The sequence below is a fragment of the Ciconia boyciana genome, chromosome 8 (genome assembly GCF_034638445.1).
Source record: "Ciconia boyciana chromosome 8, ASM3463844v1, whole genome shotgun sequence".
In the NCBI taxonomy this organism is placed as follows: Eukaryota; Metazoa; Chordata; class Aves; order Ciconiiformes; family Ciconiidae; genus Ciconia; species Ciconia boyciana.
In genome coordinates this window covers 16884348-16900643 of record NC_132941.1, presented here as the reverse complement: position 1 = coordinate 16900643, position 16296 = coordinate 16884348, and the positions used below count along the sequence as shown (strand labels likewise).

At 41.0% G+C, this 16296-nt stretch overlaps 1 protein-coding gene across 1 annotated transcript in view; it reads left to right on the top strand.

The window, feature by feature from the left end:
- The first annotated feature begins 76 nt into the window (after positions 1–76).
- Positions 77–16296, top strand: part of MYO1E (myosin IE) — a 97928-nt gene continuing 81708 nt past the window's right edge. Inside the window, exon 1 of the mRNA XM_072869597.1 lies at positions 77–303. Coding sequence (XP_072725698.1) covers positions 301–303 — 3 coding nt within the window. The 5' untranslated portion in view covers positions 77–300. The remainder of the gene's footprint in view (positions 304–16296) is intronic.

The window sequence follows — 16296 nt, the reverse complement described above, 5'->3', positions numbered from 1 at the left end:
CGGCGGCGCGGGGCGATTGGCTGCGCCGCGGCGAGTTCTCCATTTATGGACACATCGCCCGCGCGGCCAGCGCGGGGCTGCCGCCGCCGCCTTCCTTTAGCCTTCAGCCTTCATCCTTCCCCCGCCGGCGCGAGCCTCAGCGCTCGCGGGGCCGCCCCGCCCGCTCGGGGCCGCCGCCCCGCCCCGCCGGCGAGCTGCGCGCGCGGGGAGGGCGGGCTCTCGCCCTCCCTCCCTCCGCCCGTCCCGGGGCGCCGGCGTGTCTGGGCAGAGCCGCGGGCAGCGGAGCGCGGAGGAGCCACCATGGTAGGCGCGGGGCTCGGGGGGGCTGCGGGCGGCTCTCGCGGGCTGAGCTGGGGGCGGCGGAGGGGCCGCCCGGCGGCGGTGGCTCTCGGCGAGGAGAGCGTGGCTGCTTTGGCGCCTTTCTGTTGCGTTTCCTCACGCTTTGCCGGGAAGGGGCTGCGGCAGCGTTCCCTGTCCCGCGCTGTGGAGGGGCCGCGGCGAGGGGGGCGTCGTGTAACCGGCGCCGGCGTGTGGGAAGCGGGGCCGTGCCAGGCACTTGCCGGGGCGCAGCCGGCCAGGAGCTCGGGGCTGCTGGCCCTGCGGACCCCGGGTAGGTGCCGCCGCCGGGGCACGGCGGCTTCGCTCTTCAGTCGCGTCCCGAGGCAGCCCGGGGCCGTCCGTCCCGCCGCGCGGGGCTCGGGGAGGGCCGGCGGCCCTGCGCGCCGTCTGCGGATCGTAAGCCTCGTCTGCCGCCGTCTCTCGCCGTTTGGCGTCTAAAGAGGTTTCGCGTGTTGGTGTCCTCAAGTAGGAAGAACCTTGCGGGAAGGTAACGCGGCGGCGTTGTTGAACAACAGGTGACGCACCTCCGCTTCCGAGCGTGCTTCTTGAGGGGTTTCTGCGTGGGGACCGCTCCCCCGCGAGGCGTTGGTTTCTGGCACCCGTATCCGAGTGTCTGCTCCGGTCCACTTGCGAGCGGATGGCCTGGTGACAGGCAGCAAGTGCAGCTCCCGAAGTCAGGGTATCTGGGCGCTGCAACTGCTGGGTCTGTTAAGCGTCTGGTATGATAAGGGGATGTGATATCAGTAAAACACATCAGAGCTCGGTTGAGAAAAAACTGAGGTTCAGCAGCTGAACCTGTTTTATCTTTAGTAATTGAATCCTGGGGATTGGTAATAGTTTTCATCCTGAAGTAATCCAAATAACGATAATGACTATCTGTTACACAAGAACTTAAAGTAGTGAAAAATCTTATGGGGTAATAAACTAGGCTAAAATCCATAACCTTTAAACAAGTAATTTATGAAGAACTGTTCTAAAGTGGAATACTAAAGACCTGAGAGTTAAGGGACTTAGAAAACTCTTGCATTATTCCTACCAACGCTTAACTAAAGCTAAGTTTTAAAGACTGACCAACCTAGTCCTTGTGTGTTCAGAGCTTTACTGACTTAAGTGGAGTGTTAGCTTGGGCCCTTCACTCCCAATATCCTTTAAAGGTTGCCCCTCTTATTACCAGTGCCTGTGCCTTGACTTCCTGAGGCAAGTACAGTTGTGCCTGGTTACACCTACGTCGAGCACAAGTCTTTGCTTTAAATAAAGGCTTGCAGAGGTTAGGAAGCTAAAATTTCTGTCACAGTCAGGGATAGCGATACCACCAGCTCTTACAGTCCTGTCACTGGTAAGGAGCTTTGAGTAAGATAGGTGTGTGTGTTCCCTGTGAGTTGATTGTTTAGTCAGGTGGCTCAAATCAATTCTTTAACCATAACCTTTGGTCCTCAGTACTTGCTCGATCAGACACCTGTGGCACTTGTGGACTTCCTGGTAGAGGTGACGTATCACTGCCTAGGCTGCTGACATGTTAAATGAGGTTGGAAATCCTTCATGCAGGTCCTTCAGAGATGTCTATCTGTTAACAGTAATACTTTGAGATCAGTGATCTGTTAGTTGATCTGCTGTGGACTCCATTAATTCCTTTTTAATGAAAGGTTTTAATCAAAATATGGTTCTTGTAAATACACGTAACTACTTAGTAACATACTAATTGACTTTTACTTTATCAAAGTAAGAGAACTAGTTTCTTCCACAAGATATCCTTTTCAGGGAACTATTCAGGCAGTTACTCCCCAGCTTCTAATTTGATACTGAAGTAGTCTTGCATTAATCTTTTCACTGTGAGATCTTATGCTAAAGTGAACTGCATTTTTTAAGATTGTCCATAAGTAATGATTACAACAAAACCAGAAAAAATTGTTTTTAAAAGTACTGCTTTTTCTAAGAATTGTGCCCAAACAACTGGTTTATAATCATTAGAAGGTAGGATTTTGTAACTTGGAAAGCTGGCAGAAGGATTGCCTGGCAGGACTTAGAATGACTGCTTATGAACATGAATCATGCTGCTAATACTCTGAAACTTTATACTCATTCTCTGTGCTGTATAAAAAATTCACATTATTTCCCTTGGTTTTGTCTTGACAATTTTGAGTTCTGTGGAGGGGGGAAAAAGCAGAATGTCATAGGACTGCTTTGTCTTCTGTAAATTAAGTCTTTTCTGCCATATCGTCTCTGTAGACCTTAGAGTGAACTTTCATGTTCTGACAGGGTCCACAGTGCAGGGTGCTGAGTTACCACTGACATCAGTTGTAGTTCTTTCATGCTTCTCAGGCAGTCTGATACGGCAGAGCATATAAAGGTGACGCTGGTGTGAATGTGCCCTGTTCTCTAGCCTCTGTGCCATGGTGCATTGCCCTGCTCAGGTCTGCTGGCAAGATTGTGCAGCTCTGTGCAACTTAGCAATATGTATGCACTTTTTTGCTGGTTTATTTTTAATCCAGATCAATATCTATATCCAGTTAACTGTGTGGTTTCGGGAGGAGATCTGCAGACATGGAATAGGTGAGCTGTTTCATGGCTGTACACTGCAGTACAAGGTGGGAATGAGCAACAGTGGGGCAAAACTGCATCAAGGCTAACAGTTTTAAGGAATATGTGGCAACTGTTGAAATTTTTCTTTTGGAATGCATCCTTTTTTTTAACTTTTTAAGTTTGAAATAAACTAGAACCTCTAATAGCTTAGCTGCAACTTGTAAGTCTTAATAAATGTTTATTATGTAAGTGTAAAGTCGTCCCACTCCAGTGAAAGACTGGATCATTAATGTTCAGGAAATCTCTTGGCAAAGCTAAGCTGAAACTTGAAGTGAAATGTAAGGTCAGGTGAACTTTATGCAACTTTTGTTTTTATACTGTGAGTTTGGACCTTCATAGTGTCATTAGGTAGTTCATGGAGATGCATTGGAGGATCTTATCTGGACTTGGACAGAGAATCTGTATCATGTTGCAAAAATAATCTTGTCACATTAATGTGACAATGTGATCTTGAACCTTTCATTTAAAGTAGCTCTGTAGTCTTCAGGGAAAGATTGTTCCCCTGAGTACTGTCAGATGGCTTTGACTCTCTTAAGGCTAAAACACTGAATGTTAATCAACAAACATAATACTGCTTCTAAGGCATGAACTGCTACCATATTTATTAAAAAAACCCCACAAAACCAAATAAACACCCCAACAACAACCCATCAGTGATCAACTTTGCCTGCTTTTGCATAATCTCTACTCTAGATTACTTCTACTGAAGTTTTGTACCACTTTGTTGGGGAGACTGAGAAGGGAAGGCTCCAAGGGGAAGCAAGTTCAGCAGTATCTGAAGTAACTCACAAATTGTTAAGCAAGCCAGGGTTGTCTAATTCACTTATGTTAAGAAAAAAAAAGTGTTCATGTTGCCTTTAACCAGCAGTTCAATGCTAAGCATTTTTCTGTAGCACTGCAGTCAGTATGTGCATTTTATCTCGGCATATTTGGTGTCTTCCTGTTTCCACCTCTTCAACAAAGATGGAAGGTTGATTCTTAAAAAGGAACCTTTTTATAGCAGTTCGACATAGCTTGACATCAGTAGAGGTCAGATATTTATAGCCCAATCCAGCAAGATGCTGGGGATGTCTTGATTACGTGTAGTGCCTATGAAAGTCTGCAGAAATGAAAAGGACTCAGTTAGCCTGAAAGGACTTGCTAGCCTTTAGGATTTGGTCCTAAAATAGCTAATGTGTGATATGAGGTGGGACCTTATACTGTTTTAAGTCTTTTTCCTGCAAGAGAGTCACAAGCAAGACACTGATGCTTCTGTATTTGAAGGGTGCTTTTCTGTCTGGTGCTGCAGACAGTATCATAAGCTCAAACCTTGCTCTCTGCCAAATGTGGAATAGTAGAGAGGGTAACAGCATGTGCTTTGCATTATGTGTCTAGAGGTGCATTAATGGAAAAATCTTCCAGCTATATGGTGTCTCTGTCTGGCCGATATATAAAATGTAATAAAACACAGTAGCATGTTCAATAGCAAAGCTAGTGATTCATACATGATGTGCTTTGTTTGGGTTTACATTGTGTGCGTGCTTGTCTCTGTTTCTTTCTAGTTCAGACCTCTAGGATGGTTTATGGATATATTGTGTATGTTAGAGCACTTTTCAAGAAAACACTAATGTATGCAGAACGTTACCCAAATGCAGCTTTTGCAGCTGAAAACTGAACAGGTGATTGTGTATGTGTGTACGTCTTAAGCATTTTTCTCATAATTTCTTTTGCCTTCCAGAATTGGTTTTTCCCCCCTCCATACATAACTAGTTTGTTGTGAAGGCAATGGGGTGAAAATGCCAGTAGTAGTTTAACTAAACTGTTTGCAGCCACTTTTTCTTAACTTTTGAAGGGATAACTTGCCCCAGTCTTACTGCCTTGTCTTAAAGCATTGCTGCATAAGTGGAATGGGGGAGGTTAAAACAAGCTTTTTAGACCCTTTATGATAGCTAGCCAGTGAAATCTTGTCAAGCTTTTACTGAGTTCTCCGTAAAAATCTTAGTGATATTCTCATCTTAACATGGAAAGTATGTTTCCTTGCTTGAAACACTAAATTGCACATCTCTTTAGAGAAGTCTTCTCAGCTCCTTTTGTAATAATTTTAAATATTTTTCCATCATAAATACCAGTTTAATCTCTTCCCAGTTTTAGGAGTTAGTGTAAAAGTGACATTGATCTAAATGGTCATGTACTGCTCTATCCAAGTTATATCAAAGAATAAAGGTTTTTGTACTTTCCCAATTTCAGCATAAGGAACCAGAAATGCCTGTGTGCATGTTGAGATTTGCCTTCTAATATAGTATGCATGTATTACTAATGTATAGATAGAGAGCATGTAAATAAACATCTTCAGAGCTGCAGAAGAATCCTTTATATCAATAAAACCTAGTTAGTTTTAGATGCTGCATCTGATGAGGAGGGGAGCAAAAAGGTCAGAGGTAATCTTTCCTCCTAAGCTCCTAGCTCTTGCGCTTTGCCAAGGACCTTGGGTAACCCTAGGACTGAACTTACTATAGTTATATGAAGAGTTCTGACACAGATCGTTATAGTTCTGCTGATAGAGACTAGCCTGGGATCTGGCTTACTGTGTTGGTCTGTAAGTTGTCAGTGTTTTGCTTACCCTTTGGTTCTGGTTGTTGCCACAATACATGGCTTATAAATGACAAATTGATCTACTTTCCCTTTCAGTTTCCTAAAATGCTATTGTAATGCAATACTTCAGTCGGCTTTTTTTAGGAAGCTGGATTCTAGATCTAGATGGTGTGTGGCTACTGGAAAGCATTAAGAGCTATGTTAGAAAGGAATTTTGCACCTAATTAAAACAGGTTTAGTTCTGGGAGTTCACAGTGCAAGACAGAGTAAAATCAAACAAGCAGTTCTCAGAACTGGGAAGAGTGTGTGTGCGTATGTTTGTTTTACAAAAATAAGGATTTGGAAAATAGTTCAGTCCCTCTGCAAACACAGAAATCACCGGGTGTACGCTTTGGCAAGAAAGGGTTGGCTTGCACTATTGTTAACTTTTTGAATTAAGCCACTTTGTACTGTCTAAAATCTCACCTTGAATATGAGCAACAAAGGTTTACATCAGTGTAAAAGGTTAAACCTTGTGGGAAAATCATATAAAGGTTCTCTTACACGTTTTTGCATCTGTTGGAGGTCATTCATTTCCTCACTATCCTGTTGTCTGCCCAGGAGCTTTTCTGGTTGATGCTGGTCTCTAGCAAATGACCAGGATTCCTATTCCTACTGTGGAAGTGTCTCTTTTTACTGCATGTGTATGGAGAAGTATTACAGGTGTATGGGCTACTTGCTGATTTTTGAAACCACTGTAGCTAAAGGACTCTGTTAGCTGTTGTATGTTGTTTGGCTTTTATTATTTCTGCTACATGGGTGTAAAAGTATTTACAAATATCAGAGAAACGTGGCAGAAAGTAAACAAGAATTTTCTCCCTGCCTTAAGATCAGAACCGAGAGCTATCTCTTACTCTGACAAGTTGTTTAGACATTCACCTCACCTAGTCATTAGGACCTTTGTGCAATCTTAGCCTCCTGTTGCACTCCTGGGGGAGCTTGGGTGTGAGGAGCTGTATTTTAGTCAGACCTTCCTGGGCTCAATTCAGTCTTTCCCATCTCCTGCTCCCTGCCCCCGCGTTCCTGAGATGCTGATCACTGTCCTGCCCAGGAAGTACGGCTATCGCTCATCTCCTGACTCATCCTCATCTTCTAGCTTTCCTATCTTCGACCTACTGATTTCCCCCCCTTCTTGTACCCTCACCTCTTTAAAAATGCAAATACCCCTTGGGTAGGCCAGGTGTGCAGTCATGTCCTGGCAGTGCATGGGATCCGTTCTCTCTGCTTGACTAAGTCATTACTGTGGTAGGAAAAGGTTTCTTAGGCTAAAGCATTTCCACACACTGAACCTTACAGGTGTTTTCTGCCTATTTTATTAAATATGCTTCATACAAATGTGTAAATGGCTTTGGAGTTTGCCTGCTTCATGTACAACAGCAAGTACATCTAAGCTCAAGTTTGTTTAATGTAAATAGCCTGGGAAGGGGGGTGTGGTCAAGAATCTTTTTCCAAAGACATAGCAGCATTTAATTGGCATTAAAACCGTTGGTGGATTGGGTTCATAAACTGTAAAGTGTATTTCTAAAAAAAATTTCTGAATTGAAATTTTTTTAGTTGAAACTGAAAATGCTTTTTTAAACAAAGCCAATGGGAGAGCTGACAAAGAAAGCAGTATTGGTAATTGGAGCATGAGTCAGTTATCAGAAGTGATGCTTATTGGGAAGCATACTTAAGAGGTGCTTTTAAGTACAAAGAATTACCTACTAACATAACTTACTAAATGTGAACTTTAAAGTTAAAGCCAGACATTAGCAGATTTTGAGCATGCTTCATGATCAACAGCATTCTGGAAGTGTAAAAAGGATGATAGAACAGGTCGGTGCTCTGCTTTCCGGTCATCTGGGAGATTCTTCAGCTGCCAGAAATGTCTCTGGTGAAAGCCGCTTCTGGCTGTGAGGTGGGATGATGATAGATCTCTTTCTTTAGCCTACTTCATCAAAAAAGGGAACATAAATGGTTTACACAAAAGCATGTGCTTTTTCTAGAAGCTATTTTGATGTTTTGTTCAGCAATCTGAAGTCTAAATGAGAGGTTTTTGTTGGCATCCTTCAAACAGGACTAGTAGTCTTGCAGTGACTGGCTGCACTTGTCCCTGTACAGGAAGTGTGAGGGGTTTTTTCCTTGCCAGCTCAGAGCCACTCAGTGAATCACCTTCATCAGCTGAGCCTGTAACCAGTTCTTGGTCAGCCTTGTCTAATTTAAGTGTTGAAGTCATGGAAATCAAGTCTGAACAACGCAGCCTGATATCCTTTGTAAAACATGTCAAATGTTCTTAAGACTCAGGATTTTAAATCTTTCATGCGTGTGTCTTATGAAATAATATGCTGCCAGATGTTTGATCCTGCACTTACGAGTCTTCTGTTTCCAATCTGATATTCCACAACTTTTGTGAGGCTTTAAATTCTAGGCAGTTTACCAGTGCATGCTGTTATCTTTTGCAGGGATTTATGTCTTTTCCTGTGCTTTAAGTTGTATATTGCTAATAGTAGAAACACAGAAAGATGGAAGTTGGGAATTCTTCTCAGTAATATATTTGCAGTGCCAAGCAGTAGTCAAGAATTTGTCTCATCTTGTTTTGATTTTTTTTCCTGCCTTGAAGGATACAAGTCTGCACAAATGCCTAAGTGCTTCCAAATTTGCTTTTGCAGTAACTCTTAACCCTATGTTATTCCCAGTTTTGTAAAGTATGCTGATACAAAGTGTATTTGAATTTCTTTTAACAAATGCTGCCGACACACTTAAGTCTTTTGGGTTGCAGCCCCTGTACGCTCTGATAGCTCATTTGGTATGAAAGTACTACTGGTCTGGGGGCTTAGTAGGAAGATTCCAAGCACAAAAGTTTACTTAGGTGTTGTAAACATGTATATGACAGCACTAGCATTCTGTTAGCTGTTGGGCTTTGAGCTGTTGTGGTTCTTCTGGCATGTACTGAACACCTTTTGATCACTCGGGTTTTGGACTATCTTATTGCAGATGTTTCGGTATATGAACTGGAAAATACTTCATTTGCTAAGTGAAAGCAGTGTTCTTGAGGCGTATTGAAAGAGTACTTTCATTAAACCTAATCTTAAAGGCTGTTTCATGGTACTCAAAAGCAGGTGTGTACTTTTAAGTTTTTGTTTTTTCTTTCAGTATTTGAGAAGAATTTGACTTGTGTGTTTATCAATCATGAAATAATTTGTTTTCCTGTACTGTGTCCCCAACTATATTCAGTACATACTTTTGCAAGTTTCCCTTTCTTTAGGTATTTATAACAGTAATTGAAAACAGTCATACTTATAGTAGAGATATATTTAATTAAAGTGGGGAATTTCAAATTTGGTGAGATTCGTTCCAGAAAGGATAGAAAGCTACCTATCCTTGCTTTCTGAGCACAGAGGTACTAGCTGTCTACATAGTCTGAATTAATAAATAATTCTACAGTATCTTTTGGTAAGGCTGATGAAACATGGGTTTTGAGTAATTATTTCTGCTGTCTTGGTATTGGCACTTACAAATTGCACTTCAAAAACATGAAGGAACTAGTAATAGGATGTGATCATCTAGGGGAAAAAACTAATTAGTCAAGGGAATCCATCATTGTATTAGACTCTTGTATCATATTTCTACAATTTTTGTTGATTCTTGATAGTACAGTTTTTATGGAAGCAAGTTAGACTGACACAGTACTCCTTTCAGGAAACTTCTGATATCTTTCCTACCGTAATTTAAATTAAAACTTTGCATACTGTGGAAACTGATGTATTGCAAAGCATGATTTTATTACATATAGCTTCTGTACCATATAATATCCTGCTAACACTGTTGTTATGTGAATTCTGAGTTGCTTTAATCCATGAAAACAAGTATTTGACTTGACCAATTCATGTACAATTAAGTAGTCCCACTAAGAACAGAATTACTTCAGCTAGATTTTTTTTTTCTCCACTTAAAAACTGTGCCTTATGCACAGTCGTGTTTCCAGGACTTGATACTGTATTGTTGGTAGCCTCCAAAGCCTTTTTCAGTGCTTCCCCTCAACTTTAAATATACACTGGGAACTACTATATTGGTCAATAATTGCTAGATTCAGCAAACCGAAGATTCCTACAAAAATATTCTGGTCTTTGCAGTGGAAAAGTCAAAATAACTTCTCAGGGTATGGCAATGCAGATGTTTTCAGTTTTTGAGGGTATCCTGGCTGTTCTTTGTGTAACCTGCAATACTTGAATAGACTGGAGTAAGGTGACTTTTTGGAATTGGCTGGCCCTGGTGGGAGGGGAAGTATAGACCTACTGCTACAGAGTAGCAGCTTAAACCTGATGAGATGTCTACAGCAAAAGAGCTAAAAATGCATAAATCTATTCTGAACTGTATCCAAACTGTTAGCCATTTACTTGCTCTGCAGTGGCTGTTGGCTTTGCAAAGCATGTCTTCCCACTTCTTCCTTGGGTAGCCAAGAGTTCCTAATTACAGATTCTTAAAGCCCACATTTGCTAGTTAAGCTACTAAGGGGTGGCATTAGCACACAGTGCTTGTGTGAGGAGGAACGTTTTTCTTCCAGCTAAGTGATGGGACTTAGCGGGCCCCTCAGGGTTCCTATTTGATGGCCAGTGTCACATTCTACTTGCCAATGGTTAAAGACAAAGTCCTTGCAGGAACAACTTTTCAGAACCCTGTAAGGACCCAAGTCCCATTCTGTTGGTGATCCTAGGTTATAGGAGTAGACTATCAGCAAATAAACTTTGCTCTTAAAGTTGAGGTTGTTGTAACTTCTACAGACTATGCTATTTGTTGTGGTTTTTTAAGATGAATTAAGCTTGACACGGGGAAAAAAGTGAACTTGAATGTTGTTTGTAACAAGTGGAGGTCCTGTTATGACACTGCTTACGTCTATGGAGGTCTGATTTGAGATTGGCCTTTAATGAGCAAAAACTTGAGTTCCATTTAAAGCAGAATTGTGGGGGGGAAGGGAGAATGACTTCATTGTAGGAGAGGCCACTGCTTTTGCTGTTTTGCTGTGTTTCACTTTTTTTTTGTCTTGGCGTTGGGTTGCAACCACAGAGTTCAAGGCATGATCGTTTTCAGATGGGAGGATAGGGATGGGTCTTCAGCAGAGCAAGTCAGATTAGAAGTGTACCTAACCAAGTGAAAGAGGACTTGACAGTGCCTGAGTATCCAGTATGTGGAACTCGAGATATATGTTGAGTACCTGTTTCTAGCAACTAAGGTTTCTTGTTGGTTAAGGTTTCTGGTTTCTTAAGCAGCTTAGATATCTGTCTATAACTGTCACTCTTGTCTTACAGCACTATGTAATAATGTATATCTGCATGGCAATAAAGGACTAGATCCAATGTAGTGGAAAAAACAAGAATTTGCCTGGTTTGATACTTGCTTTAAATAACAATTAAATCAGCACATATATTGCTATGCAGTTAACAAAACTTACACTTGATAGAGCTGAAGTGGGTTCTGTTGTGGTTTAAAAAAGTACATACAATAAAGCAGATTAATATGTTTTAGCTTAAAGCTGCCTTCAAACACACAGAATATGTATTCTCTACAGAACTTACTATAGTCTCCACTGACCTTGCCCTCAGTCTCAGGAATATGTTTAACGAAGTGCATGAGCCTCTTGTGAGGCTACAAAGTGGTTAAACTTAAGTAGCACACAGCATAGAGAATAGCTTATTTCATGTAGATAGTACTATTGTTAACTGACAGTTTTAATATTGAAAAGAATACTTAGTTTACCAATTCCTAGTGTCAGTTACCCAGCTGACTTCTCCAAAATTCTTAAAGCTGTTCCCATGAGTACTACTCTTTAAAGCTTTTCTAGTGGTAAATAGGAATTCTGGTTCCAGGGCTCTTAATGCCTGAAATACCAGCACACCCAGTCCATAGAGACCTGATCTCAATATGCAGAATAAGTTCATGACCAGCAGTGGTTTCTTCCTGTAGTTTACTTTGTGTTTTTATTCTTGGTTCATTCTAGGAACACTAGAGAGGAAGCAGAAGAACAGTGGCTGCTTATTCCCATATTTGGTATTGTTCTAGACAAAATGAACATCCTTCTTCGCTAAAAGGGAGGGGTGGTACAGTGCTTCTGGACAATCTAACCTTTCTCAAACTATGGGTTAATCTTGGCAGGGTCACATTGGGTCCATTTTCTTTGTAGCTATGTACAGTACAGTTTTCTACATGGAGTTACAGTGATGTTAAGCAGTTAGGTGGCACTAATGGGATGGATTAAGTCAAGTGGGCCTGCATCTTCACAATACTACAAGCTTGTCTTTATGTAGTTACAAGTCCTTGTTCTACAGCAGAGCTTCCATTGGTCTATACATTAGTAGTGGTGTATTTTAAATCGTAAAGAATTGGAATTAGTGGAGGTTATAATACTTATAGTGAAATTAATGCTCAGCCTTTAATTGCTGATGGTGGAAGAGGAAAGGATAATTAGAACATCAATGTCAGTTGCATCTCCCATAACTTGCTCCTTGTTTTTTTTCTTGAGACCTGTACTTGGATGGGCTCATTTTGTATTCTGTGTTCCCAGTACAGATTTGGGGATGGGGGAGGAACCCCAAGCCCTAAACCTGGTTTCTTAAATAGCCACCAATAAAGCCATATGGAGAAAGAAGCAAATACAATGTACTTCAGAAAAGCGTTGTACTCACTAGATATGTACTCCCTACTTTCTGCTGAAATAGCTAGCTGCCTTACCTGCTCCCATGCAATTCACCAGTAAAAATACAAATTAATTCTGTGACAGCAGGTTTCGATCTTTAGTTTAGGAGTCCTGAGCTTGACCTCTTCTTGTTCTGAAGTATTGCAATCTGTACTTAGACTAAATAAAGTTCAGCTGCATCTGTCAGACTGTCCAAAATTAAGCCATTATGGATACAGTCTTGACAGAACTAAAAACTTCCAATTTTGGATAAGAAAGGAGTGTCTGAAACCCACCCAGAAGAGCAGAACACAATACAAAACTCTAAATCCCTATTTCAATGACACTGTTTAAGTCTATAAACTTACCTTACTTTTTCCCAGTCCTGAAAGTTTCTTTTGTGGAAAGGGATTTAAGAGCTGTTTATTCTGAAAACAGTCTTAACTGTGTGAAAGACGACAAGTGCTGAAGCAAGTATATTTTGGCTGTATTGACAGTACAGCCTGTACTCTTAATGTATAGGCAGATACTTCATAAACCTTTTGCTGTCACTAAGGATGTTCTGATGAATCTGTTCTGAAGGTAATAGTTTGAATGTAAGAGAAGCATGTTGTTACCACAATTAATGAGTTAGTCATGAGTAGCTATTTAGTCTGACACACCTCGAGAGTGTTCACCTACTGAAATCAGGTTTTCTTTGTTCACATTTCTTAATGATACAGCCTAAGGCATTTTTGCACCTGAAGCCATTAGGTAACTTTTTCACTTGACTTGTCGAGTATGTGGGTCTGTTCTTAGACCAGAATATACTTAAAATTGAACAAGCAATTAGTAGGCTTATCCTGCTACTATATGGCAGGATTTTTCTTTGTGCTGAGTGTGGCTAGAGTCCAGCCTGGGACTGCAAGGGACAAAGCAAGCTGAACTGCTCCCATCAGTTGGATTGTAACCTGCCTATTGTGGTTAGTACTGGATCTCTGATACTCAAGAACAGTTAAATAGCTCCTAACTTAGTATGGGGGAAAAGAGACTTCAATCAGAAATACCAGTGGTAGCTTTCTACTGTTGTAGAATGCCCTTAAGATTTTGGGGAATTCTTCCTCGTCTGCACTTCAAAATATGTAGCTGGAGAATCAGTAATAGGGATGTAACTACCTGTTGTGAGGTAGCTATAGTCATGAATTTTACATCTCAAGCAGACAGTATTTTGGAAGAATATCTGTTTTTATTTCAAAATTATTTTACCTGGTGACTACAATTAAAGCTTGAAGTTAGAAGTCAAGGTTATTGTGGTGTTTTTTTTTTCCCCAAGGCTTTGAGAGTATTTTGTCATTCTGCTCGTAAGAGATGTAGAGGAGTAGGCCAGCTATAAAATACTAATCCTGTTGCTGTTTGCTCATTTGAGAGTGCAGGTGTACAAACAGGAAAAGAAAAAACAAAAGGGAAGTTAATATCATCTGATTGCCAAAACAGAAAGCACCAATTCAGTAGCTAAAATTATGTTCAAACTGGTAACAGGATACAGTGAACAATGAAGAATGTTTTTTATGTTCTGTAGCTAAATGTGTCCTTTTAGGGCTTGTTTTGCAATTATTCTTGACCAATTGAAACTCTTGAGGCGGGTAGAAGTCTACCTCATTCAAATGAACCCACTTACTTTTTTTGGTGTCATATCTCAATGAGATGCCTAGTCACTTATTTTTCATTCTTGGTATTTTTGAAGACTTGGGAATATACTGAAGAACTAGAACTACTCAGTTTTTTAGGTTTTTTTTTAATTCAGTTAGGGCAAGTCAGGACATCTAAGTATTAGAACTGGCAGGTGGGGGAGTACTTTCTGTCATTCTGTCCATTTGCTACTGTAGCTGTAAGAAAACATACTATTTTCCCCTTTATTCCTCTTCCTGTCTTCCAGTCTCTAGTGTGACAGTGTGCAAGAACCTCACTGAAGTACCAAAGCTGTGCAGAGTCTCTGTGATCACTCTCTCTGTGGATGTTGTTTTGTTCTGGTGCTATTTTAATGAGGAAGCACTGGGGAATATATCTAAGGGGCATATTCCTAACAGCTGCTGTGGCCTCTGTGTTGTGGAGCTCTCCTAGGAGCCTAAATAATCTATAGTGTGTGAGAGAACTGGAATCCTCTGCTGATTTTGACAGACAATGTATGCAAACTACTTTGTGCTCTCTGTGATGGAGGTATGACTTGATCTGTAATAGGCTAAGTGACAGATCCTACTTTATCAAACAGGAAAGAGAATAAGGGGAATAAATCTGAGAGGGAATGGTGGAATGGTCTGGGTTGACGAGATGGTGGGAGCCTAGTCTGATCCAAGCAAGGTGCTTCCAATTTCCATGTGAAGTTCTGCTTCTTCAGTTCTACCTTAGTGCTCTTTCCATCTGTTTATAAGCCTTCAATATTGCTGATGAAACTGGTTCAGTCTATTCTCTGATTCTAACCTTGTGTAGGAAACCTGTGCATGTCCTCATTCCCATCGATCAGCCATGTGACTTTGAAATACTCAGCCTGACTCTGTGGTCTTACTTCTTGGCTTCTGCAGTTGCCTTCCACAAGCTTTCCCTTCTATATCTTTAACTTTCAGCAAGCCTTTACAGAGGTCCTCTGTCTTCAGCTGTAAATCAGGAAGGGCATGTTCCACTTTGTTACAGACTTCCAGTGTGATTTTGGGGTTTGTCCCTTAAATGTTATCTGCAATAGTATGTTATGTGATGTATAAGATATGCCTTTACTAGTAGTTCTAAACAGGCTTAACCTTGCCCAGACAACGGTTCTTAAATGGTGTGTGTAAACATTGGAACATTTTTCTGGTCCCTTTTAAAGTGCAGATTTCTATGGTAGTAATTTTATCTTCATAGTACTCCTTACAGTTACTGTTACGCATGTTGGAGGATTTTTAAGTGCAATAACATATATACACTACTCAATTTGTGCATTAACACTAAACTGGCAAAACACCACTGAGGATAAATCTCTAATAGGAATCTGTGGAATAGTTGGTGTTAGATATTGTCTGTATACCACAGACCACAATTGTGTGTTAAAAGATACAGGAAAGCCCTTCCATCATGTTAGCTATTACTGTACAATTTAAAATGCAGAGTATTTTTTCAAAGCTGTTATCAACACTACCTGAAAGCAATACAACTACTTTACAACTGGACTCCAGAGTAAAAAAAGAAAAAAAAAAAAACCCCAAAAAAACCCAACAAGACCCCATGTATTCTTGCAAAATGTTCCATGGCACCTTTAATCACTATAAATAACTGAAACCTCTTTGATACTTTATTTGAAAGGTTTTGTCCCTTTTTATAACCCTTCTGCTGAACCAGTGGGTCATTACTGACTCATCAATGACTAAATTAATAGTCTTGCTGTCTTTAGAAATTTGGGCTTTACCTGATGCTCTCCCATACAAACACTATGGAAGTCAACCCTTGATAAACATTGAGATTTGACAGGAGCAAATGCCAGAGCAAGATAGCTGCAGGCTACCTCCTGTTCTTTCTTAATGTGTTTCAGTGGAAACAAAATTATTCTGGCAGTCAGACATTGCACAAGGAGTATGCAGAAGCACCTCTGTGTATCTAATGGTCTAATTCTTTAATCTACAGATTTTTGAGGTGCTTTCGTTAACTGGACGAGGCATGCTTAGCTGCACAACGTAGTTTTTCATGTGGTTGTTCAGATTAACATTTTGTAGGGGAAAGGAAAAGGCACAGACAGAGGGCTGGGATGGTGAAAGATCACATGCCTGATGTGTGATGTATTTTTCCACTATTGCTTCACTAGATGATACATAGAACTGTGCATGTTAAAGGAACCTTGTAGAAAACAAGCTTTTCTCAGTTACTATACTTCAAATAAACCAAAACATGTAATGGCATCAGAGGTTTTGAGAGTGGGAGTGTGAATCCCAAACCTACATCACTGAATGACCAACCTCACAGCTTCAAATCTCACCTCATTTGCTGAAATGGTTAAAGCTTTCCATGCCTTGTGCCTTTATCCCCTTTTCCATAATATGCTTTAAGTCATATAACAGGATAGCACATTGCCCTCAAGTGACCTCGATGGGGGTGAATGGCCCACCCCTTATGAA